Here is a 25,521-nt window from a genome sequence, read left to right as displayed (position 1 = left end):
TCCTTCGTGTCCTTACAGCAACTCTTCCCTAGTCCAGGACCTGACCGAGGGTCATGGAGCTCTTAGTCTGCACGTGACGGGTGAGATCACCGGACAACAGACAGGAGTGGGCCTGCGGCCAGCACCAAGCGATGAAATCCTTCTTCCACACCTGTGGGTCTCCCTCCCAGTGTTCACCTCAGCTCTTGGCTCTGTGGTTGAACTCCTGGGAGGACTGGAGACTATTTTCCCCAGAAAGTCCACTGTGGATAACTTCCCTGCTCATGTCACTGACCTCACATCGGGGTCTCCCCAGGCCTGTAGGAAGGCACACAGTTTAGGAGCTGATGGTCAGGCTGGGGCTTGCAGGGTGAGAGGTGATGGGCAGCGGGCTGGTGGTGAGCCTGGTTTGCTGGGAGCGCGGGGCTGAGCATCTCCTGTGTGGCTGGCCCTCACTGGGTGTCAGGCAAATGTGGCTGGGACTCTGGGTCTGAGGGACTTCATCGTTTGGTAAAGGAACCAAAGTCAGTGAGACCCCCATGCTGAGAGCAAAGGGGCAACAGAGCAGAGTTGGGGGGGGGTGCCGGTGCAAACGGGCACCAGGCTGTGTCCTGGGCAGAAAGGTGGGTGGGGCAGTCACAGGCTTTTACGTTAAAAGGAGCCTTGTCATGTCAGGGAGGGGCGAGTGACCGCCAGTATGAACAATGTACTGGGAGAGAGCAGTTGTGGGCTGAAAACCCCACGGCCCAGTGTGGAGGAGGGAATATTCCAGAACCCTGACCACGCAGGACCAAAGTCTGGAGGGGGTGCTGAGATGGAAGCCTGGAGCCAGGTTAGCAAAGGCCTTGATGGCAAGCTGGAGAGTTTAGATCTTACGTCTCCACTCTGATTTCCCAAACTCCCAAGAACATGTCACCCATACAAATTTGGCCAAGTTGAAAAAGCAGACTTTCTCTTATTATCATTTTACTATTGGGCTTCCCACGTGGCGCTAGTGGTAAAGAACCTCTGGGGACATAAGAGACTAGGTTCAATCCCTGGGTCGGGAAAATCCCCTGGAGAAGGGCATGGCAACCCACTCCAGTATTCTTGCCTGGAGAATCCTCATGGACAGAGGATCCTGGTGGGCTACAGTCCATAGGGTTGCAAAGAATTGGACATGACTGAAGGACTTAGCAAGTTTTTTTTTTCCTATTAACATTAGAATATGTAACATAAAAATAAGAACTGTCCATCCATGTTCCACCTCAGTGCCATCAATGGCTTTTAGACAAAGCACAGCTGAAGACGAGGGAGCCATGGCAAGTTCTAGAGGGAGGGTGGGGCGATGTCTAATTGGTTGTATGCATGGCTGTAGTGAAGCCACTTCATACTCTGGAATTTGTGGGTCCATCTGTCATGCGATGCATTTAGACAACAGGATTTCTAATAATACAACTGGCTTGGGTGGGAAAGGTCTCTGGAGGTGGTCTGGGTCGCCCCAGAGAGCTAGGAGTCTGACCGACTGGGAGCCCAGAGCCAGTGCCCAGAGCCCACCACGCAATGCCGAGGCCTATTGCCAGTCTTACAGGCACCGCACACAACAGCAGCCTTTGGTCTTGAACTCTAGGAAATGATCGGGCAATATTCTGTGCTGGGAGAGGAAGAACTCCCCCTTTACAAGGATGACAGAGCAGAGAGGGGCAGGGGCTGGGCCTCCAGGCTGGACACACCCGTGGGTCACTGCGGGAGGCAGCCTGGTCAGTGGGTCTTGTCACTGCGACGACCAGAGTTGTGTAAGGCTTGTGGCAGTTACCAGCAGCTCTCCCAGACTGGGGACTCGTTCCAGCAGGTCTGATCCTTGGGCACCGAGCAAGGATGCGTGAGATCGTACACATCCAGATTGGCCAGTGTGGCAACCAGATTGGAGCCAAGGTAAGGAATGTCCAGTTACTAGTGTTGGCCTGTCCATGATCCACAGCATAGCCAGCTCAGAAAAGCCCCTAAGGTAGCAGGGAGGACCTGGGCCCAGCAGATCCATGCACTTGCCCAGTGTCTGACTTACTGATGTCAAATGACACCTGTAGTAGTTAAAGAGACCGAGGGCATAGGAAAAGGCTTAAAGGGTAAATCTAACTCCTGTTAATTCTGTGGACAGTTCTGTGTGTATAAAACACCTGTCAATCATTTTTACTTTGATCACCTTCGCATTCATATCTAAAACCAGTGATTTTGTCTCAAAATAGTTTTCCAAAATTTCTTGGGAAAATTTTTCCACTCTATCACTAAGATAGCTTTCCCTCCCCTCCTGTATTTATGTTCCAGTTAAAAAAGATCAACAACTATTTTATTTTGAATGCAACCAAAAATCAAAGTGGTAAACCTAAAATTTGGGGAGTTCAGCAGCAGAAATAATTAAAATATATCCTTTGTGATATAAATAAGTTTTTCTCCTCCTCCATCACATTTTTCTAAAAAGTACTTGGTTCTATTGACCAATGCTAAAAAACAGATACCAGAGCCCAATACCTCCAAGTCTAAGTTTTTTTAACTTTATTTTTTTAAAGATTTATTTATTTTTGGCTGTGGTGGGTCTTTGCTGCTGCACATGGTTTTCTCTAGTTGTGTCCAGTGGTGGCTATTCTTCATTGCAGTCGGGCTGGACGGGGGGAAGCTTCTCATTGCAGTGGCTTCTCTTGTTTCAGAGGATGGGCTCTTGGGAGCCTGGGCTTCAGTAGTTGTGGCTCACAGGCTTAGTTGCTCCATGGTATGTGGGATCCTCCCAGACTAGGGATTGAGTCAGTGTTCCTTGCATTGCAAGGTGGATTCTTAACCACTGGACCACCAGGGCAGCCCTCTTAACTCTAATTTTAAAGTGATCAGTTCTACTATGAAACAGCTGTCTGATTATTCTCTTTACTATTTTGAAATTACTTCTACTAGTATGAATTGCATTAAAAACTTTATTGCATTACAACTTGAAAGTTTATATGTGATAAGATGATGTAAAATTTACCATCCGTAACCATGTTTAAGTATCTACTTCAGTAGTGTTAAGTACATTCACACTGTCATGCCTCCAATCTCCAAAATGCTTTTCTTGAAAAACTGAATTTAAAATGCTTTTTTCTTGCAACTGAAATGTGGTGCACACCATTAAACAAGGCCTCCCCATTCCTCTCCCTTGCTCCTGGCACGCTATTCTACTTTCTGTCTCTATGAATTTCACGAACATATAACACTATTTGGCCTTTTGTGAGTGGCCTATTTCACTTAGCATAGTGTCCTTGGGGTCCCTCCCTGTTGTAGCACATGTCAGAATTTCCTTCCTTTTTAAGGCTGAATAACAATCCATCTGTATAGATAGATCACGTTTGTTTATTCAGTCATCTGTCCATGGGCATCTGGATTGTTTCCAAATTTTGGCTACTGTAACTAATGCAGCTATGGGAAAAATGAAAGTCTTTTAATACAGGTGTTTAAAACCAGGGGCAAAGAAAATGACTGCTTACAAGGAAGATGTCATCCTTCCTTGCTGGAATGATAAGACGTTCAAAATTAAAACACAGAGAGAAGGGAGGCATGGGCTCCTACTGCTCTGAAGTTGGAAGATAAGATGAAGATAGGATCCAGGCAGAGAGTGCAGGGTCTAGGCAGGGTCTCAGCTCTGGGTCCAGAAATGTGCTGCCTAGTGGTTAAAGACCCAGCAAAAACTTATTATCTGGGGCCATGAGAACTTTTAGGACATATTTTTTTGTTAGTCTCACTCCTGATTTTATTTTTTGGTATTTAAAAAACTTTTAATTGGAGGGTAATTGCTTTACAGTGTTGTGTTGGTTTCTGCCATATAGCAATGTGAATCATCCATAAGTATACTCGAGACATTTAATTTGTGGTTTCAGACAACTCTTTTTTTTCTGCTGATAATTTACTATAAAACAGAGTCTTATATTAATAAGATCAAGGCTGAAGCAGAGCTATCATTCACAAATGTGGTTGGAAAAACAGCCTTGGGGATTGAACATAAATGAATACATTTTCATGTATATTCATGCTTCTCCAGGGTAATGAAAAGGGGCCATTTCAGTAACTATCCATAAAAGCCTGGCACATATCTATATGAATAATATGTGTATGTGACTGAAGGTATAATATGTTTCAAATAGTTACCAGAAAATGGCTATGCATAATTTTGAATTGAGCTCATATCTGATCATCCAAAATGCGCACTGTTTAAAATCATGCATAGGTGTCCTCTTGATGGGCTTTTGGGAAAAACTGCATGAAAATAAATCCGCAAAGTGAAATGAGATGTTATCGTGTAGTCAGAAAAGAATTCAGTTTATTTTCACTTAATGGGATCTATACTCTGCTAGCTGGATGCATTGTAAGGCCGAACTAGAGATACACTGTCTGATGGAAATTCTAAAAGAACAGCATTAATGTACATGAGGGCCTGAATTTCATAATAACAAAATCCAATTTGACATTTTATGTGTTGACATTGTATTGAAGCAGTTCGGTGGATATAAAACGCAGTCTTCATCTTCATGGCTAGCAACAGGGACAAAGCATAAATTTAGGAAGGGGTGGGCAGGTGGGAAAAGGGCCCCAAAGATAAATCTCAGGGAGGAAAGCAGACCCAGAGCCCTTGCTTCCTGTCTTTCTGCTCAATCTGCCGGCTCCAACCTGGCCTTCAGCGGGATCCCTCTGGACACTGACCTTCTCTCCTTCTGCTTTCAGTTCTGGGAGGTGATTGGAGAGGAGCATGGGATAGACTGGGCCGGGAGCTACTGCGGGGACAGCGCTCTGCAGCTGGAGAGGATCAGCGTGTACTACAATGAGGCCCATGGTAAGACACCGCACTGTTGGCCTCGGTCACCAGCCCCGGGGACACAGCAGAGACAGGAGGGCCTGTGAGACCAGAGGGACAGGCAGGTGATGTTCTGAGAGCTACAGAGGATAGCCCTGGCAAGGCTGTCTCTGGTCACTGGAGGGCCATGCTGCCAACACAGACTGTTTAGACCCTGACCTTCCTTTCTGGTTTTTATTATTTTATTTTTTCCCTTATCTTCCTCTTCTGGTTTTTATTTTTTAATTAGTTATTTTATTAAATTTTTTTTTTTTTTTTTGGCCATGCTATGTGGCTTGTGGGATCTCAGTTCCTGGTCCAGGGATTGAACCTGGGCCCTGGGCAGTGAGACTGCAGAGTCCTAACCACTGCACAGCCAGGGAACCTTCCCTTTCTGGTTTTTAAATAAAAAGTAGAGTCAGTTCCAATAGGAACAAAATCCTCATCACTGGCAAGAGAACAAACAAAATGGACAATGACGGAAGAAGTGATTTCTGAAGCTTTTTACAGATGTCTATGATTGTTGTCAGGGTCCAAGCTATCACTGCCAGTCTTTCTACCCAAGACACTTTCTGGAAGGACTTTCCCCCTCACCCAGGTTGTACTTTGATGAAACATGAACCTTCAGAAAAACAAGTTAGAAGTTTGCTAACTTCGTATCTTTCTATGCAGGTAAGAAATACGTGCCCCGAGCAGTCTTGGTGGATCTGGAACCCGGGACCATGGACAGCATCCGATCCAGCCGAGTGGGGGCCCTCTTCCAACCCGACAGCTTTGTCCACGGTAGGTTTTTCTGGAAGGTTCCACCGGGGAGAGAGCAAGAGCGCCTCCTGGAGGTGCGCATCCTCCCCAGCCCCCATGCCCGATCCTGGGGGGGTCGGGGAGGGAGGGGTGTGACCGAGTCCCCTGTGTCCACAGGTAACTCTGGGGCCGGTAACAACTGGGCGAAGGGCTTCTACACGGAGGGCGCCGAGCTGGTGGACAGCGTGCTGGACGTGATGCGTGCCGAGGCCGAGGGCTGCGACTGCCTGCAGGGCTTCCAGCTAGTGCATTCACTGGGCGGGGGCACGGGGTCGGGGATGGGCACTCTGCTGCTGGGCAAGATCCGTGAGGAGTACCCTGACCGCATCCTGAACTCGTTCAGCGTGATGCCCTCACCAAAGGTGTCAGACACTGTGGTGGAGCCCTACAATGCCGTGCTGGCGCTGCACCAGCTTGTGCTCAACTCCGACGCCTGCTTCTGCATCGACAACGAGGCGCTCTACGACATCTGCTTCCGCACGCTGCGGCTCAGCACTCCCACCTACGGGGACCTCAACCACCTGGTGTCCCTCACCATGAGCGGCATCACTACCTCTCTGCGCTTCCCGGGCCAGCTCAACGCTGACCTGCGCAAGCTGGCCGTGAACATGGTGCCCTTCCCGCGCCTGCACTTTTTCATGCCCGGCTTTGCGCCGCTCACGGCCCAGGGCAGCCAGCAGTACCGCGCGCTGACCGTGGCCGAGCTCACCCAGCAGATGTTTGACGCCCGCAACACCATGGCCGCCTGCGACCCCCGCCGCGGCCGCTACCTCACCGTGGCCTGCATCTTCCGGGGCCGGATGTCCACGAAGGAGGTGGATGAGCAGCTGCTCAACGTGCAGACCAGGAACAGCAGCTGCTTCGTGGAGTGGATCCCCAACAACGTCAAGGTGGCCGTGTGCGACATCCCACCCCGGGGGCTGAGCATGGCGGCCACCTTCATCGGCAACAACACAGCCATCCAGGAGCTGTTCGGCAGGATTTCCGAGCACTTCTCGGCCATGTTCAAGAGAAAGGCCTTCGTGCACTGGTACACCGGTGAGGGGATGGACATCAACGAGTTTGCTGAAGCTGAGAGTGACATCCAGGATTTGGTGTCCGAATACCAACAGTTTCAAGATGCCAGAGCGGATGTGGAAGAGAAGGAGGAGGTGGGGGCAGAAACAGAAGTGGAACCGGCAGATAAGGAACATTAACTGCCAGAGGCCCTGCCTGAGGCTGGCTCCACTGGAGCGCTATTAGGATGAGCAAGTCACCCTCCCCGGGATGGCAGGCTGGTTCTGTAGTGCAACACAGAGACCCACCTGCAGCCACTCAGCCTTAGCTTTGATGGGGGACTTCAGGGGGTGGGGGGTGGGGAAGTACTGACAGGCACTAGGGTCTTGAGTGTGGTATTCTGTGCACAAGCTTGGTTTTATTCTTTTTAATAGGCAGGTGAATTAACTGTAAAGTGCTCCCTTTGTTTAAAGATCTGATTTGGCTACTTGCTGTGTGTGGAGATGGACTGCGTGGATGGGGTGGGGGAACCCCTGCAGGTGAGGTTAAGTTGTATAGGCATTAGCTACCCTGGTAAGTGCCTGGGGATCTGTACTTGTTGGCATCTCGGGACTGTTAAGGCTCTCACTGTAGGTTCTCTCTTAATGTATGGCCTGCTGCCCACTTGTTCACACCTGCTGACCTCCAGGAAAATCAGGTGACTGCTTGGTGTTTGGGAGCCACACAGGAAAACGGGAGTCAGTGACCACTAGTAAATTGTGGAGATTGTGTGTACACTTCAGCGTACCAACTACAAAAGGGACAAGGGAGGAGAGGAAAGTGGCAGTCCTTCCCCAAAAAATACCCAGGCAAAAAGCCCCACAAAATGACTCCAGTCTTCTGATCTTTATGTCTGAATAGCCACCTTTTAAAAATGTTTTTAAATTGGCTGTGCTGTGCAGCATGTGGGCTCTTTAGTTCCCAGTCCAGGAACTGAAGCTGCATGCCTTGCACTGAGAGCTTAGCGTCTTAACCACTGGTCCACCAGGGAAGTGCCCTGTATAACTAGCTCTTAACATATATGTAGATACTTTAAAGTTTCTTATTAATGTTTGATTCTGGGAATTCATTCATCATCTTTGGTTCTTCTCGTAAAGGCTATTTTGAAATGCCCTTTTCATTTGAATGCAGAAACCCTCCTGAAAGGGCTCTGCAGGCACTCTGCTCTTTAGAAAGGGCACATGCACGCCCAGGGACCACTGGAACGGAGGAATTAAGCAGCAGTGGCTGTAGTGTCCTTAGAGGTTATGGAGGACACTGTCTCATTAGGGAACTTTTACAGTTCAGATTAATTTGCAGAAGTTGCCATAAATGTTTGCTTTAGCCATTACACGATTTTAATCTGTTCACATTACAACAGGACCAAATACACAAGAGCGTGATCAAATCATCCATAACTTCTTAATTACAGTTTACCTATTTCTGACATATTGCACTGCCATCCCATCCAGTGCCCGAAGGGTTTTAATGGCTTTCTAGAATTACCACGGAGTTATCCAATTGGATCCATGGGCAGCCAGTGATGGGAGGAACTATTTACTTGCAGGCAACTGGGTTTTCATCTCCTATTTGCTTTGTAACCTGCAGTAATAGGGAAGCCAGTGGATGGGTGATAGTAGCTCATTTTGAGAAACTTCACTCTCTTCACATGCATATCACGAGGAAATAACCAAAATATGCACCAAGAGAAAAATTCTCTCGATGTTTGTATCATGACATGCCTTTTATCTACAGAATTAAAAAAAAATAAAGTTTTAAACACTTTCTACTTGTGGTTCAAAAAGCACCAAAATCAAAAGCAGATTTAATAAGAAACTGCCCCTGAGTTACTTGAGTTCATAACTTCTTTAGATGCTAAAAAGACTTATAACTTGTGATTACGTAAGAATTTATACACATGCTTCCTCTGGCACTTTTTTCACTTTCTCAAATCTAAAAAGGCCATTCAATAGATGCAGGAAAGGATACAGATCTAAAGTAAAAAAAAAAAACACAAAAAACAAAAACCCTGCTGATTTATATTACTATAAAGATTTTTGTTTGCTCAATAGTAATCATTAAAGTACAAAGAAATTCAATTTTAAATGGCTAAATTGCTTTATTTCAGACTAAATAAATTCCTTTTCTTGGAGCCTAACTGCCCAGACTTAATGTTGAGTAGTTAAAAATATTTCAAAATGCATCCCACTATCCTAATCTTTTGTATGGTAAAGTGAAAATTGCTCACTTTCACTTCTGACTCTTTGTGACTCCATGTCTATGGAATTCTCCAGGCCAGAATACTGGAGTGGGTAGCTGTTCCTCTCCAGGGGATCTTCCCAACCCAGGGATCAAGCCCAGGTCTCTCCTATTGCAGGCAGATTCTTTACCAGGTGAGCCACCAGGGGAAGTCTAAGAATACTGCAGAGCAGTAGCCTATCTGTTCTCCAGGGGATCTTCTCATCCCAGGAATTGAACCGGGGTCTCCTGCATTGGCTTCCCTGGTGGCTCAGAGGTTAAAGCATCTGCCTGCAACACCGGAGACCTGGGTTCAATCCCTGGGTCGGGAAGATCCCCTGAAGGAAATGGCAACCCACTCCAGTATTCTTGCCTGGAGAATCCCATGGATGGAGAAGCCTGGTGGGCTACAGTCCACAGGGTTGCAAAGAGTCGGACACGACTGAGCGACTTTTCACTTTCACTCCTGCATTGCAGGCAGATTCTTTATCAGCTGAGCTAAGTAGATATAGATTTTAAAAAAAAGCAACAAAAATAAAACCAAAAGAAATCTGTCCCAATTTTGAAGGGCCTCTTCCTTTAGCTGTACAGTGGTTATAGCAACATTGGTCTGTCTTGAGACTGAGATGGTAGACTCAGGATTTTAGAGCGTGTTTGATTCCTTCACTTCACACACAAGAACCTTGTTTGAATGAGGAGACTGAATCCCTCACAAGTCACGCAGGTGGTTAGTGAAATACCCACAACTTGATCTGACCAGGCCCCCTGGTATTCTGGACACAGTGGTCCTGCCAGCTACCCAGTGGGGCGTGATGCAGGGCCTCATGGTAACAGTTCAGGATTTTTTTAATCATGGAGAAAGAACTGCAGAGAGTCTCTACTGAGCAGTGAATCTGTCCTTTACTCAGTTAACTTTAATCCTTTCCTTATCACAAGGCCTGTCCCTAAGTCTCGACTCTAATTATTCCATCTGCCTCCTGAATAAAATGACTTATCTCTAATTAACTTGGCTGGAAATGATTCAGCCCTTTGCCTATCAGTTACTTTATTCGTCTGGTATCAGAGGCCCCATGGCCTTGTGAGTCATTTGTTTCTGTCCCAGTAATGAAAGATGCCTCCTGGTACCTTAATTGTGGGGACTGAAGCATGACAACTGAGGGGCTCTGACTTCAAAAGCTCAGGACAAAAGCCTCAGGCACAGGGCTCAAGGGGCTCCTAAGCTGCTTCTGTTCAGCACCCCCGCTCCTCTTTGTGTGCCCTGTGCCGAGAAAGAGATAAAACTTACATACAGGTCAAGAGTCTGGGGCAGGAAGTCCTCTCCAGAAGCCAAGAACAAAAGTGTTCTCTTGGGCTCGTCCTCAGCGTGGCTGAGTGGCCCTGATAAATTATACAGTGAGCTTAAGTACCAAGGTGAGAGCTGTTCCTGGGGCAAAAGCTGAAGTGTTTCAAAATTTCCTGTCCAGCTGTATTTCTCCATCTTCCAGAAGTGGTTTGTCACTCAGCAGTGGGATCTTACTTAGCCAAGTGCTTTCAAGTTTCAAAGAAAGAGAAACACTGCACTTGCCACAATTCTTATCTTTAAGTATTTAAAGGGTAAATGAAATACCCCCAAAAGTACAGCGGACGGCTGTCATGATCACGCCCGAGACCTGCAGTCCAGAGCCTTAGACTTTCATGTCAGCTCAGCCATCAACTCCATAAGCAAGTTAATGAGTGGTTTTGTCTAGTTTCCTATGAGAAACACTCCCAGGATATAAAAGTTCATTTATAAGACAAAGTGAAAGGTATTTTGTGCTTGATAATTTCAACATTAAAAGTACTCCTCTATAGGTTTGAAGTGCATGATAAGAAATGAATACTATGATTTAGTATTTTGTCTTCTAATCTATGCTTTTAATAATCATTCTCACTTAGCCTACTGGCTAAGTGGCATCACGTGGATACGACGGGTGCCTGCAAAGGAGGATGAGGCCAGCAGACAACCCACCTCCCCTCCCCCACCCCTGGCCACTAGCTCTGACATGATGTCTGCAATTTGAAGATAAGCAGTAAGACAGCTTTGATGACAGAGCCCAATTCTGTCAGTTAATGTCATGAAAAAGAGCACTATTTTGAGACATTTTCAAAATGTCTCCTGGATCCCTTTGGTCACTAGATATGACATCTCTTCTTCCTTTAACTTTTTGGGTTTTTTTTTTTGGTGGCTGTGGGATCTTTGTTCCCCAACCAGGGATCAAACCCATGCCCCCTGCAGCTCGGAGTGCTAGCCACTGGATGGACAACAAGTCCCTGTTCTCCCTTTATCATATTCCTCAGCTGGGCAGATGGCTCCCATAAAGAAGTCTGACAGAAATCAAAAGCCAACAGCTAGAGGGAACTGTACTTTAATTTACTGGCATTGCCAATCTATGAAGAAGACAGGTATTGTTTTTTTTCCATGAAGGGAGATGGTTTCCAATCTGCTATAATATGTGCCCACAGCTTCACCTTGAACATGCAGCATTCAGGCTGTACTCAGGGTCTAGAAGGAAAAGAGAAAATCCAAGTTGTTGGTCCTTTTATGTTTTCTTAAAAATCCAACACAAATAGGGGAAATAACTTCCTTACAATGAGCTGTACAATACGACTGCAGCTTCAGTTCACTCGGCTGGTGATAAACCTTGGCTCTCAGATGTAAAAAGTGTGGGTTCACGTGAGAGGCCCTAGCCAAACACTTCCCTGCTAAGTAAAGCCAAACACTCTCCCCACAGTTAAGAAACACTCTGCCTTTAGAAGATGTTGAGGCAGTGGGGGCTCATTCCCTGTATGAGGTATAGACAATGGTCACTGTGCTGTTTACTGAGCCAAACCCTACTTCCTGGCCCCAAGGACATCGCAAGGTTGAGGGCATTCGATGCAGGGTTTGGATTGGCCATGCTGCAGGCAGAGGTGGGGTGATTTTTCTCAGTTAGCTCACTGTTAAAACAAAAACAACCCAACCTAAAGCTCTCATTCCTCAGAATGATGAGATTAGACAGAGAGTCCCAACAGAAACAGGGCTCAATTCAAAACACCGCATCTCCAGACTTGTAATAAAATATTTACTAATTTAAAATGAAAACAAAGAATGCTTGGGGGAGACAGTTCCAATAAGTAAAATTGCTCATAACCACAAGCTGCCAAAGGATTAATATTTATTACATTTCCTGGCTACTGCGGATCTGAAGCTTTTTTTTTTTAAAGCAAAACAAGAAAATTAAATCTGAAAAACATCCCTCTGGTAATTTGCCTCACTTTATCTTTGAAATAATAATGTCAAGAAAGTGGTTTAGAGATCAAATCACTTTAGTAGTTTGAACTTATCAACTGTACGAAACTGTCTTACTTTGCAATGCCAACATCAGAGGTGAAATGAACCAAGCTCTGAAACCATAATAAATTTAGCAAAATAGTATTCACTGCAGGGTCTTGATGATTTTAATGCTTGATAAGAAATCAGGACCCTTGCCTGTACTGGCAGCCCTTATGCTTGAGAACACTAGCAGATGTGGGGAAAATAAACTCTCAAAGAAGTGTAATTTTTCAAGCTTCTGAAGGAGTTACATAACTCCAATAACAATTATAAAAGTTGGGAGTTTATCCTCCGAATTATTTGATTTTGTGTAGACAAATGAAACAGGTTTAATTAAAGTAAGAAGGCCGATGGCTCTTTACCTAAGCTTCGCTAAATGAACTGAAAATCAACGTGGCAATTACTTCTGCTTGTGAGGGCCTCCCAATGACATTCTTTGATTAAGCCATGGGACTTCTACAACCTGTATGCCTCAAATTATCATCCCACTAACTCTAAATGTACCAACTGACCAAACATGGACAGTTATTTCAGAAAGCTGAAATTTGCTTTTTAAAAGCTTTCTAAAAACTTATGGTGCAACTTTTTCTAAATGTTATCAATAACTTACAGATTATTCCTTTTTCACTTTCACAATTTTTATGCTGCTGCCAGAAGTCTTCATGGCGTTTGCTTTGAATTCGGTCTTCAGTGCATCTCTGACTGCTTTTGCACAGATCTGGGAGTATCGGATGTAGCTGGGAGGAAATGAGAGAGCAAGAAAGCTAATAATCAATGATCCAGCAAGACTGGTTGTGTGACTGTGCTTTTGTTTTCCTGCCTATACTTTCGGTTTTGTTGTACATTATTGTAGAACTGAACTTTAAAATACATGACTGATGCAAAAGGAATATACACAAAGAGAAATAAGACCAGAAAGAAATGTATCAAAGCCTTCACTGGTATTAGAATGGAAGATTTTTTATTTTTCTCTGCACTGTTTTCTCTTCACTACATATTAATTTGAACTAAAGATGCATAGATTTATTAGAGGGAAAAACCCACAGCACAGCCCTAAATTGTTAACGGAGGGTATAACATGACTGTACTTTTTCCCATTTGATTCAACATTTTGTCTTTTGTTATTCTTATAAGATAAAGCATACATAATTAAAAGAGGAAAAAAACACACCTACTTTGAATGAAAAGAGCTCTACTTCTGATTATTTAAAGGTTTTCCTCAGAATACTGGATTCTGATTCACAAGTCTGCCACTGAAAATAACTTTCCAATCAAAGTTTCTAAGTTAAACTGAGAGGCCCTTGGAGAACATTATCAATTCAAGCAAAGTATCTCACAGCCTGCTTCCTGTTTGCTACATGGGACTTCCATCAACACCTTATTTTCCAGGAGCTGTAAGCTCACTTTTAACACTCTTTGAAAACAGGAAGGGGAGTTTGCTGCTGACTATTTTCTCATGTTTTCAGGTTTGTTTTTGGGGGGACCAGAGATAGGAGTTCAGATTCTTGCTTCCACTCCTAGGAATTGGTGATCTTTGCATCTTTTTGTCTAATTTGCTCACCTGTAAAAACAACAGGACAAAGCACAAGGATACAGTATTTGTCCCACTGGTGGCTGGGAGGATGAAAGACCAAGTGAGATGAGCAGGACTGCCCCACCTATCTCGTGGTAGGTGCTGCCTCTGAGGGGGACCATCATGCCTTCAATCTTACAGAACTCTGCCTCGACCTTGAAAATCAGGAAACTCTTGGGTTGCCCAGTCACATACCCATAGGTCACCATTAGGAGGTGCTACTTAGTCTAATCAAGTAACAAACTGTGTTAACCTGAGCCAGGTGAGCAGCTCAATCGGGTGTACGGGCAAAGAAACCAGGTGTGACACCTAGATCCACGGTTTCTCCATCTCATCAGAAACCATGGCCTCCAGTGTGTTCCATATTCTGGCTTCCCAGGAGCCACCCCTCACCTGTGGCAGAGCTCTTTACACCTTATCAAGGGCTTTCACCCGTTTTACCGATAAACCTGACAACAGGAGTTAGTTTTTAATGATTCTAGGAAGAAACGCCAGCTACGGTGACCGTGGTTACACCCAGAGAACCCCTCCGCTCTCTCGAGCTCTGTTACTTCCAGAACCTCAACTGAGTCCAATTCAAAGGCCAAAGGCCGCGCGGGTGAGAAGCGCCGTCCTTGAGAAGACATGGCACTTGTCGAGGGCGCTCCTGGGGGCACGCAGGTGCTCGGCGACACTCGGCAAGTGCCGGCAAGTGCTTGGGCCCCGGTGGCCGTGACCCTGGCCCAGCGTTCGCAGGCCGCCATCTTGGGACCTCACTCGCCGGGCCGACCCCCATCCGCGAAGTGCCCGGCGTGACCTCCGACCCCGGGCCGCCCCGTACCTCCCCGTGCCCCAGAGGTCCGCCCTTCCCGAGGCCTGGGCCTACCTGAGTCCAGCCTGTCGCCAGTACGCCACCATGATGTCGCGAGAGGGGCCGCGTCGGGCCGAATCGCGAAGACCTATCAATGTCGGTTCAGCGCGCGGCCCGACTGCCGGAAGGTCAGGTCTGAGAAGCGGAAGGGGCGGTGCTCCGAGCCTGCCAGTCCCGCCTCCTCCTGTCCCGCCCCGCCTTCCCGGACGGCCTCACCGCCTCGTCGCAGAATGCTCCCAGCGCCGTGAGCCAATAGGGGCGCGCGACCCATGCTGCGGTTGCCAGTGCAGGTGTGCCCCGTGGGTTTCCGTAGTAGCCTTGGCGGGGCTAGAGGGGAGGCGTGACCGCGTGGCTCCGGGAGCGCGGGACTCTGAACCGCGTCGAGGCCGGTGTTCTGGGCGCGCCACCCCTTTCCCACCCCTGGACCCGACAGCCGGGTCCGGACCTTGACGACGCGCCAGCACGACCGTCCCGAGTTAACAGTTAACCATGGGGAGCCGACCCTCGACAGTTCTGGGGTTTCAGGCTGGCCCAGGGTGGGTAACCAGACCGGGCAGCAGAGTCCGGCCGGGGAAGCAGACCGGACACCGGAGGGTGGACCGACCAACCTAGAATCTAAACCTTGGGCGCTGAGCCGGCTCCAGCACGTGGCATTAGGCGGATTCTCACAAGGATAAAACACTTCTTTTACTCCTTGCAGTTATTAGAAAGAAATTATAATCAGGAAAAACATCATAGTTAAAAGGAAGTTTTTATTAACAGGACGTTTCTTAATTCATATAAGATCCACCTTTAATATTAAAAAATATGCTACACAGTCTGAGAGCCTTAATTCTAACCCACGAACACCAGTATTCCAGTCCTCTCAAATGCTTATTTTAACAGGTAAAAGCCATTAACTACCAGCTACTTTACTAAAAGTAACTACACTGGAAAATAAAAATTTATACAATTATTAGAATTAAAAATGTTAGGATAACATTTTGTTTAGAAATCTTTTTATCATTAGGCTATTCTGACACTTTCCAGAACAAGTATAATTTTCAGAAATTATACAAGGTAATTTATTAAATATCAATATTTAGCAATGTTTTGTTTAGTTGAAATGTTATTCGAATTGTAAAAAATATAAAAATGATAAAAAACCTTATTGGCTTTAATGTGCTTTTACAAATAGCCTCAAGCTAAACAGTATTTTAAGTAGAAAAACACTAGTTTTTAAATTGGTATACGATTTTTGTGGTTTATGTACCTATATTAACTGGTTTCTTTTGTAGGAAAACTGACTAAGTTTGTAGCATTAAGTACTGTGAAATAAAAGCAAGAGCTCATCACCATTTAATAACAGTACTCTGTATGCAACAATTCCAAGGATCATAGTTATTCTTCCTTAGTGGTTGATAATTAATTGCCTGCTACAAAAGACACATATTGGACTGTTCATCCAGAGCAAGGATTTCCTATAAATAAAAGCTGCAAAGCAGTTCATAGGGTGCTTTAGGCCAATGCTTTTTTTTTTCCCCACCCTATTATTTTTTCTTCTCCACCACCCCCATCCCCCGCAGTGACACAGTGTTATTAAAAACATTAAGTCCCTGGGATTTATGCTTCAGATCAAGACATCATTTGAGTAATTTCAAATGATGTACAGCTTTTCAGGTAACAAAGATGTTTTGTGGTCATAATTACTTCACAAAGTAATTATATGCAAATAACCTGACATATCATGCTTTAGCAATTACAGAACCATGATTTTGACACATGGCAATTTATAAGTTAGGCAAATGTGAAATGCTAAAAGATATGAACAGCTGTTCTTCTGTTTAAGTTTAGAGCGCTGCAAAATTCTGGTAATGACTTTATTTTTTCAGTTAACATAACCAGCCCACGATACAGCATACTAAATCATAAAGTACAAATCCAAGGAAGGTAATACCTTTACTAAGTTACAAAACTTTGGCAATCAGTACAGTACTCTTTATAACACAATAAAATGTACTTTTGTTGGAGTCATTACTTTCGTGATAATTTTTACTCCAAAAAATGTCATTTGAGTATGAAATTTAAGCATTGTGATTTTTAACGGTTTATAGCAGAGCAAATTATTTCATACAATTAATGTCTTTTTAAAACGATAGTTTCTCCTTTAAAAGTGAGTTCCCTCATGGAAGCTCTCCAAGTTTACCGCAGCAGGGCAGTCGTGCGTATGCAGAAGGGGCTCTGCTTGGTTCTGCGGTTGGTCCAAAGCCAGGTAAAGTTCGAATGCATGAAAAGCTCTAAAATTCTACCTTAAGGAGGTTTCATCAGCCAATAGCAATTTCCAAGCATACTTTTCAAAAAACTTAAAATTTTGCATAAATACTGGAATCCTCAAAATCAGTCATTTCAGACAATACTAATTTCAGCTGATCCCTTTTATTTAGAAACCCTGAACCTCTGTTTGATCAAGTCACATAGCTTTTCTTAAGCTTATTAAAAAAAAAAAATTCTACCTAAAATAGAGTTGTATTTTTTAAATAACAAATAAATATACTGCCAGCTTGTAGAGACCTGGGGAACTGGGTGCCATCTATCCACCTCCATTATCATTTCTCCACAAACGCTGCTGCTGCCATTGGTGTCCGTATGCTTCCTCTTGCTGAAGCTGTCAGCTCTTCAATTTCAGCATTTAATTTATGTATTACCCACTCCATTGCTTCTCGGCCCTTAAAAAAAAAAATCCAGTATGTTTACTGATACCAAGTGAGGGCAAAGGCATGCATAAGTAGTACATCAGGAAGTCACAATGGGCGGAACAAGCATAACTAAACCTCACTAGGATAGTTTTTCTCTTTGTATTTTCTTCTTTAATGTTATTTACCAAATATCAAATGCTTTGAGAAACTGGCTTGATCTAAAACTGGTTTTTGTTTTCAAAAGATGTTCTAAAAAGAATCTACAATTAATGATAGTGATGTTTTACTTTATGATTAGAACGGTCCCTCTTCTGATGGTGAGGTCAAGCTCCATTTCTCTTTTTATGTCCATATTTTACACCAAATTCCTGTCCGAGGCTCTGGTCTAACTTCCTCTCCAACCCCTCTCTCCTGGCACTCTGTGCACTTCCCTGAGGGACAGAATGAGGAGCACTGACTGCTTCTGGCCTTGGGACCTTTGCACATGCAGCTGCTCCACCTGGACCACTCCCTAGCAGACCCCTCACGGCCTACCCACCCCTCGCTCAGAACTCAGCAGCAACACCACTTACTCAGCACTCATGAAGCACTCTCGTACCTTTCTGTACTTTTCCTTTCCTAATGCCGTGTTGTATGATTAATGTCGCCTTCCTCTTAGTTCCACGAGGGCAGGCACCACGTTTGTTTTGCTCCCCGCTGTGTCCCCAGTCTAGCCTAGCACTCTGCCTGACATAGAGAAGGCATCTATGAATATCTTTGGACTGCTGAATGATATTACACGTTATAAAACAGTGCATTAGGCATCTCTTTCTCTAAACTTACTTTATTTTAAATCATACATTCTCAACGGGGCAAAAATTAGTTGGGGGGTAGTGGGGAAAAATCTCACTTTTTTTAACGTACAAAGCACGGATGCAGACCCATATATCTCTGCATCTGTAGGCATAATGTTTGGCATTAAATAATTTCTCAGGGTGGGGATAGTTAGGAGAAAATATCTACAGTGGATCTGGGGGTGAAGGGAGATGATAATGAGAAACAGGCTGAGAATCTATGCTTTAAACAGTAACACACATCTTTGCCTCCCCCTGTCCCCAAGTACTGGGCCCCCAGCCACAGATTTCCCATGACAACTCATTTACTCTTCACACCCAACCCTGAAAGGTGGGTAATTAGTCTTCACTTCACAGATAGGAAACTCAGGCAGAGAAAGGCTCACTTAGTTAACTGCCCAAGATGAAAGGCTGGTCAGAGTTACAGGTGGAATGTGAACCCAAACAAACTAGACCCCAGTAACAGCCCACATGGCATCACATTGCAGTGGCTCAGGCAGCTCACAAGGACAGCTCTTCTAAGAAATGACCCAGGAAGAAGAGCAAGCAGGGAGGGACTTCCCAGGTGACCCAGCGGTTAAGACTCTGTGCTTCCATTACAGGGGGCCTGGGCAACTAAGATCCCACAAGCCTGTACCCCACCCCCGACATTAAGTGAGAGCAGCCTTACTTACTTTATTAGCATTTGATGATATCGTACTTGCCATCAGCCCTTCAAGGTAACTGCCGAGACTGACTCCTTTCACAGTAATTATGGCTTCTTGAGTCAAAATAGTTCTAGAACAAAACACATTCGCATAGCTTCAGGATGACTAATTTTCATCTTTCATACTTAAGAAAAATTAAAATATATTGTAAAATAAGCTTGTTAAAATACTTTTCACTTACTTTTCTGGGTCTTGAGGATGTGGTTTGTATATAAGTCTCTCATCTACTGAAACCATATTTGTAAATGAAATCTACAGAATTAAAAAAAGTCAAATAATGTTGGGAATCAAGATTAAAAACATTTCCCAAATTAACTCACAAACCAAAATCCTGCTAGGTAAATATGCAAAACAGCTTATAAACCACTTTGATATTACTATGTAAATAGAAGTTTTCAATATTCATTGCTTTTTATTAAAAAAGTAATAAACTTGACAAAAGCACCATAATAGTAATAATATACACTGATTCCAAATTCATTTTATTGAGTGCTATCTCCTAGAAAGCAACAGGCAGGCTCATTAGAGCACTGAGGCTGCAAACAGGCAGAGTCGGTCCAGCATCTGAGTACGAATTTCTTAGACCAGGCTGAAGAGTGTATGTCCACTTTTATATCAACTACAAGAGGGAACGGAGAAGGAAATGGCAACCCACTCCAGTATTCTTGCCTGGAGAATCCCATGGACAGAGGAGCCGGGCAGGCTACAGTCCATGGGGTTGCAAGAGTTGGACACAACTTAGTGACTAAACCACTACCACCACCACAAGAGAAGAAAAAACTAAGCTGGGTAGTTACTTACATTTGTAGATTTAAGTTCCATTGTTTTCTCTATGGGATCCACTACAGAATGTTCTTGCACATACGTTTTGGTTCTTGCTGCACCAATAATCTAAGTAAAAACATTTGGAATTAGTGATCAGAGGGGGATTTCTTAACTAGTGTTATCAATATTTTATTTGTAGGTAAAGATGTGTTAGTATTTTGAACCAAAAATGTGTTTTCATAAAAAAACACAAGGAATGAGACAAAGATCAGAAAGGAGGCCCACTTAAAGGAGAAGATGAGACTCCCAGACACAAAAACCCTCTGCAGAGACAATTTAGCCACCAGCCAGCTGAGAACGTATGCAGGACAAGGCAGGCTGCGGAAACTGCCAAGGTTGACGTGGAGCAGTGAGCCTGACATTCGGGAAACATGGAGAGAAAGGAGAGCTTCAGAGTGTCTGTCAGGGTTTCCCTGGTGCAGTCCAAGGGGGAGGATGTGGTGGCTCTACTCTGCAGGCAGAAAACCAGCCACTTCACAACAAAGGTAACACGGCACATCCAGGGGCACTCCCACGCTCTGACCCCACGCCCATCCCAACCCTGCTCACTTCTTTGTCCACATCATCTAGTGCAGTAGTTCGTACAAAGGAAGCAATTAGCACATTCCTGGTGAAAAACATGTACTTTTGTTTTCTGCGTGGGCCCACCTTCTATGAAGAGAGTTTCTACAGATAACTTGGTCCTTATACTAGGATTCTCTCCCATCATGATAGACTGGATCCCTAAAACCTGCTCCCTTGAAAGAACATAGAATTACATTTTCCAATGTACAGACAGAAGCACCAGATCTTGGAACAAACATGGCCACGGCAAACTGAGATTATGCCTCACTTAACGTCACACCACCACTGACCCCAGCAGCTGCCCGCTCACCACCACCACCAAATCCCAGCTGCCATAGCTCAAGCTGTTGGCAAGGTAGGAAAAGCAGAATAAAACTTTCAGATCACAGAGCATTAGCTGGCTTCCTTTAGAAGGTTTTATCAGGTGACTTCATGAAGACTGTAATAATATTTCCAATTCATTATACACTCATAACTCAAGTTTATTATAATACAATTTGAACTGATGCAAAAATGACATTCAGAATCGGCTCCCACCACCTATCTGAAATTATAATGTGGTTTAGAAAACTTCTCTACAGCAGTCACATTGCTTCAGGAACAAAGGCACACTTACAGATTTCACAATGGAAGGCAGTCCCCACTCTGTGCTGAGAAGTCTATGGCTGTGCAACTTTCCAGAGGGATCTATGTGTCTGTCCAGTACATCAACTCCAACCACACTCGGATTCATAGGGTTTGGGTATTTCTGCATTGCAGCTGTTGTAACGGTTTCCCATGGATGGCTGCAGACACGAATCAAAAATCAAACCTTTAGCAACATGCATATAAATTAAACCATTTATATAACTCATCAAATTATTCCTTAGAATTAAAGTTTACTTAATTTGCTTATGGAATATTATTTTCTGAAATGTTGACCGTAAGATGATTTCAGGGGACTCAGTCTACATTATGAACACATACAGATTTCAGTCTTTTTTTCAGTACATAGGCTATGTGTCACAGCTGATGCCTGCAAGGTTAAAATAACCTATAGAACACTCCAGTAGTTTCCTGAGTCATATTTTCCACTCACCAGTATCCTCTCACATGTAAATTTTGTTTCTAAGAATCACTGATTCATATTAAACATGTACTTGCCTCTAATAATGTAATAAATAATCGTGACCCCTCCAGCCAATCTTTTATTCTTCACTTTCCTCCAAGGAGTGGTTCTGACATCTGTTTTGAAAAGGTCACTCAATATACTGTTTGTTTTCTAAGGTACTCCTAATGTGCCATTTTCTAATAGTCTCTCTTCATCAGCCTTTGCTTATGAAGGATTAAGATGGCAACAGCATCATCATGGAACTTGCAGCATCTTTATATTTCTGGAAAGACACATGTACTTGGGTGATTTACAACATAATGTGCATTTGTTCTCTTCACAGCTTACCTGAACAATATACTTATACAAAAGATACCCCTTTCAAGTGAGCCTCTGACTAATTACAATGAACATTAAAAGTGACTGATTCTACGTCTTCACTGAAAGGAAAGATAAGATCTGGAGATGGTGTTTCAAACTTCACTTACTGATAAACAACACAGCACGGCTTTTTATTTTTCTAAAAGCAAAACAAATAGGTACTAATCTATTTCAACTTTTCAGAGAACTAAGCCTGATAACTTTTTGTGGACAGAAGGAAAATCTCAACTCCATTCGCTTTGCCAAACCCTGGACAACCAATACCATTTTTCTTTTTTAAACAAATCTACTTTTAATGAAGGATAATTGCTTTACAATATTGTGCTGGTTTCTGCCATACATCAGCCATAGGTATATATATGTCTCCTCTCTCTTGAACCTCCTTCCCACTCCACCATTACTCTTAATGCTTTCATTTTTGCTATACTATACAGAAATGAATCCCATTGTATTTTTAATCTCAAGCCTTATTCAGCATTAAGTGCAGGCATACAAGCGAAGCTATTTCACAAATCTAAACAGTCCCCACAAAAAGAAGTGATAGGGGCCAAGCACTCTGACTGTTACCAAGGAAACTATCTAAAATGAGAATCAGATGAGTGAGCCCTTCCCTGTCTCCATCTAGTCAGAGACTCTGGATAGCTGGCTTCCTGGAACTTATCTCTTCCCTACCTCCTCTAAAAAATTACCAATTGCAAGGTTTCAGGATGGTTGTATGTTATTTGTAATTCAGTACTTCTCTCCTCTCTGGACCAACCTGAAAACACTGATGTTGACTTAGCTTTATAAAAACGTCTAGCTCAAAAATCACAAAGGATACATATTACAATTAACAATCTCCCAGAAATTCATTTTAACTGAATTAATGTAATCATGTGAAAGACTTCACACAGCAAGACATCCAAAGATAGTGCCAAAGGGCAGTCAATCAGTGGAACTGGTGCTGGCTTGGTGAATTGTCCAGTTTTTTCACCTATAAAACATGGGAACACTTCACTGTAGGCAGCAATGATGTCTTGATTATTTACCAAAGTGGAATCGATCCAAAGAACAGCTCCTGGTGCCTACTGGGCTTTCATATTTGGTGTAAGAATCAATGAATGACTTCAACTAGATACCAACTACATGCTAGTCCTCAGAAGGAAGTCTGGCAACTCAAAGATGGGAAAGACACAGAAAGTCATTTAAGACGACTTAGATGCTGGTTAGTAACATCCTTAAGATGGGAAACACAGGGAAAGTGTAAAACTTGAGAGCGGAGATAAACAACTTCATTTTCAGGGATGCTGAGTGTGAAAAGCCCACAGAACACTGGAGCAGAGACACATTGCTGAAACCTGAAAATAAGGATTTGAAGGTCAAGAGAGGCTGGAGCCCTAGGTACAGATTTGGCTGCTGGAAATGAGTATGTATCAGCTGGAACCTTGATCAAGAAGTCCAGATTATCTGGGGAGAATCAGGGCTTCTCCCAGAACATGCAGAGCATTTATGTGAGTATGTCAATGTTCTGGGAGCAGAGTCTCAGAGCCTTCATCAAATTTCAGAGAAGTCTGCAACAAGAGAAAAATTAAGAATCTCTGATGAAATGCAAGAAGGCCAATAGCAGAATTTCACTGAGCATTTACACTGAAGGAGAAAAAGAGAGGGAAACATTAAAGAAAAGGGCAGAATGAGTGGAGAGGAGGGGTGGGGAACAACCTAGGGAGAAGAGTGTTAAGGAAGAAAGTTATGCCACAGTGGAAAGAACTTAAGCATTTAAACCCAGAAGAAAACTGCCAAGAAGAAACCACCCATGATCCTAATGGTTCAAACAGAGTAGAAGAATTTGACCTAGTTAAAGAATATCAAAAAGACTACAAATTTAGGGTCGCCCCCCTAAAAAATGGTAAACATTAGGGAGAAAAGAAACCTTCCCTCCGATTCTAACATTCTCTGCTTTCTAAGATCCAGCGAACTCCTGCATGTGTCTGATTTGATAAGAATGTAAACAGTCTACAACCTGTTTTAACATTGCCTTCAGAAACGTTGTTTTGTTTTTAAATCAAGTGGTCATACTAAAACATACTACCAAAGCTATAAAAATTAAAACAGTGTGGCAACAACAGCAAGATCAGTCAAATAGGGCAGACAGCTCAGAAATGGATTAAATTATAAGTGACAGCAGTGTTTTAGGATGAAGGCGGCATTTCAAACCGGTGAGAGGAAAAATTATCAGTCAATAAACAGTGATGAGATAATTGATCAACAATTGTTCAGGCAAAAACGATACAGGTGATTCAAGGCATGGTTCTTCTGTACAATGAATCGTGGAAGCAGCAAAGAATTTAATTCCCAACATCCAACTGGTTTAAGACCTTTTTCCTTAGTAAACATTTCCCCTTAACCAGGAGATGTTAATGAACATGGCCTCAAAGACATCTCAGTGCTGGCAGGCCCTGACAACCCGTCACCTTCCATGTCTCAGACGACGGAAAAGGGTAACCCCCAAGGTCACACAGCTTGTCAGAGTCAGGGCTGTACCTTGGACTCCAATTCCAAGGCCATAAATTGCAATTCCTCAAAGCAACAAGCTGCTGGAAAAGTTCCACTTCCTGGTCCCCTGATCTCACCCTAAATCCACATTCCGAGGTTAAGAAACTCTACCTGAAGGTGGCGAGGCGACCAGAATCTCGACAGCCCACGCCTTTCTCCCGGATTCTCGGGGCTACGGGGCTGTCAAGGACCTCGTGTTCGGCGCCGCCCCTGCCACCCGAGGGCGCGTCCCCCAGAGGAAGGCCGCAAGGGCCCCATCCCCAGTCCCCTCCCGTCCGGCCGTGTCCCCTGGGAGCCCATTTCTGAGGTGTCCCCAGGGTCGTGACCTTGGACCCCACGCCCCGGGCTCCGAGGCGCTCGGGCCCAGCTCCCCACACTAGGCCCGACGCCCGGAAGCTTCTTGAGGTGCGCCGGGGCCTCGCCGCGACTCCGGGGCCAAACTACCCTCCTACCCCCAGGTGCCCCGTGACCCCCGCCAACCTGCTCCTACCCCAAACTTACTCAAAGACGTGCTCCGAAGTCCAGATCTTCATGGTGTCGGCGGCCAGCACGGTGTCCGGGCGGCGCTAGGGCACAAATGAGGCAAAAAGGCCACTCTTGCCCCCGCCCCGCCCCGCCCCTCAGCCGCCCAGCCGGCCACCCAGTGCGCACGCGCCGTCGGGCCCGACGCGAGGGACGTCCCGACGCGCTGCCCCACGCCCTATCCCGGCCCGGGTTTTGCCCCAGCCTTGCGCGCGGCGCAACGGAGCCCCGCCCCTTAGCGCCAGGCGCACCGCGCCGGCGCAGTTCGAGGGCAGCGCTCGGGGCCGCAGGCGCGGGCTTTGTACTGCGCAGGCGCGGCACACGGCCTACGGCCCGCCCCCTCGAGGGCGTAGGCAGGAGCGCGGTTTTCAGGGCAGAGTTGGGCCCAGCACAGCCGGTTCTTCGGCGCGCAGGCAGGTCGCCTCACCCCTTTCCATCCCTGCCCGTGCTTGGCTGGGGTTCTGAGGCCTGTTGACTGGTTCAGTCTGGCGGCTTACGCCGACTGCGCCTGTGTGTTTGAGCAAATGTTCATGGTGATCTATTAAGAGCTTCCTGCTATCTCCTATCCCATTGCACCTGCCTTCCGGAGATTTTGCCCCTGGGCGGGGAGCAGGTAACGCAAGGTAGACCCGGAGACGCTAACATCAGGCAGCACAATTAGTGTCTGGTGGAAGGAGGGTGTTAGGTTAGATTAGGAAGCACGAGTGCTCATGGAAGAGATGGAAAGCCTCCTCAGTTCAGTTCAGTTCAGTCTCTCAGTCGTGTGCGACTCTTT

General features: G+C 45.0%; 3 protein-coding genes across 3 annotated transcripts; 1 reads left to right on the top strand and 2 right to left on the bottom strand.

The window, feature by feature from the left end:
* Nucleotides 1–673: 673 nt before the first annotated feature.
* On the top strand, nt 674–8,731 carry TUBB1 (tubulin beta 1 class VI). The gene is made up of 4 exons (XM_069548197.1): nt 674–1,893; nt 4,702–4,810; nt 5,483–5,593; nt 5,729–8,731. Exons 1-4 carry the CDS (start codon nt 1,837–1,839, stop codon nt 6,805–6,807), a joined length of 1,356 nt encoding a protein of 451 aa, XP_069404298.1. The 5' UTR covers nt 674–1,836; the 3' UTR covers nt 6,808–8,731.
* A 2,500-nt stretch (nt 8,732–11,231) lies between these two features.
* Nucleotides 11,232–14,802, bottom strand: ATP5F1E (ATP synthase F1 subunit epsilon). The gene is made up of 3 exons (XM_070289261.1): nt 14,633–14,802; nt 12,805–12,931; nt 11,232–11,384 (listed from the first exon to the last, which is right to left on the bottom strand). The coding sequence occupies exons 1-2, from the start codon at nt 14,662–14,664 to the stop codon at nt 12,808–12,810; spliced, it is 156 nt and encodes a 51-aa protein (XP_070145362.1). The 5' UTR covers nt 14,665–14,802; the 3' UTR covers nt 11,232–11,384; nt 12,805–12,807.
* Nucleotides 14,803–15,352: 550 nt separating this feature from the next.
* PRELID3B (PRELI domain containing 3B) lies at nt 15,353–25,019 on the bottom strand. Its single transcript, XM_069548198.1, has 6 exons — nt 24,726–25,019; nt 20,838–21,006; nt 19,634–19,723; nt 19,014–19,084; nt 18,800–18,902; nt 15,353–17,322 (listed from the first exon to the last, which is right to left on the bottom strand). The coding sequence occupies exons 1-6, from the start codon at nt 24,755–24,757 to the stop codon at nt 17,203–17,205; spliced, it is 585 nt and encodes a 194-aa protein (XP_069404299.1). The 5' UTR covers nt 24,758–25,019; the 3' UTR covers nt 15,353–17,202.
* Between the last annotated feature and the right edge of the window lie 502 nt (nt 25,020–25,521).

The sequence above is a fragment of the Ovis canadensis genome, chromosome 13, assembly GCF_042477335.2.
Source record: "Ovis canadensis isolate MfBH-ARS-UI-01 breed Bighorn chromosome 13, ARS-UI_OviCan_v2, whole genome shotgun sequence".
Lineage (NCBI taxonomy): Eukaryota > Metazoa > Chordata > Mammalia > Artiodactyla > Bovidae > Ovis > Ovis canadensis.
The sequence above is the reverse complement of the archived record's forward strand: the minus strand, read 5'-3'. Positions and strand labels throughout refer to the sequence as shown.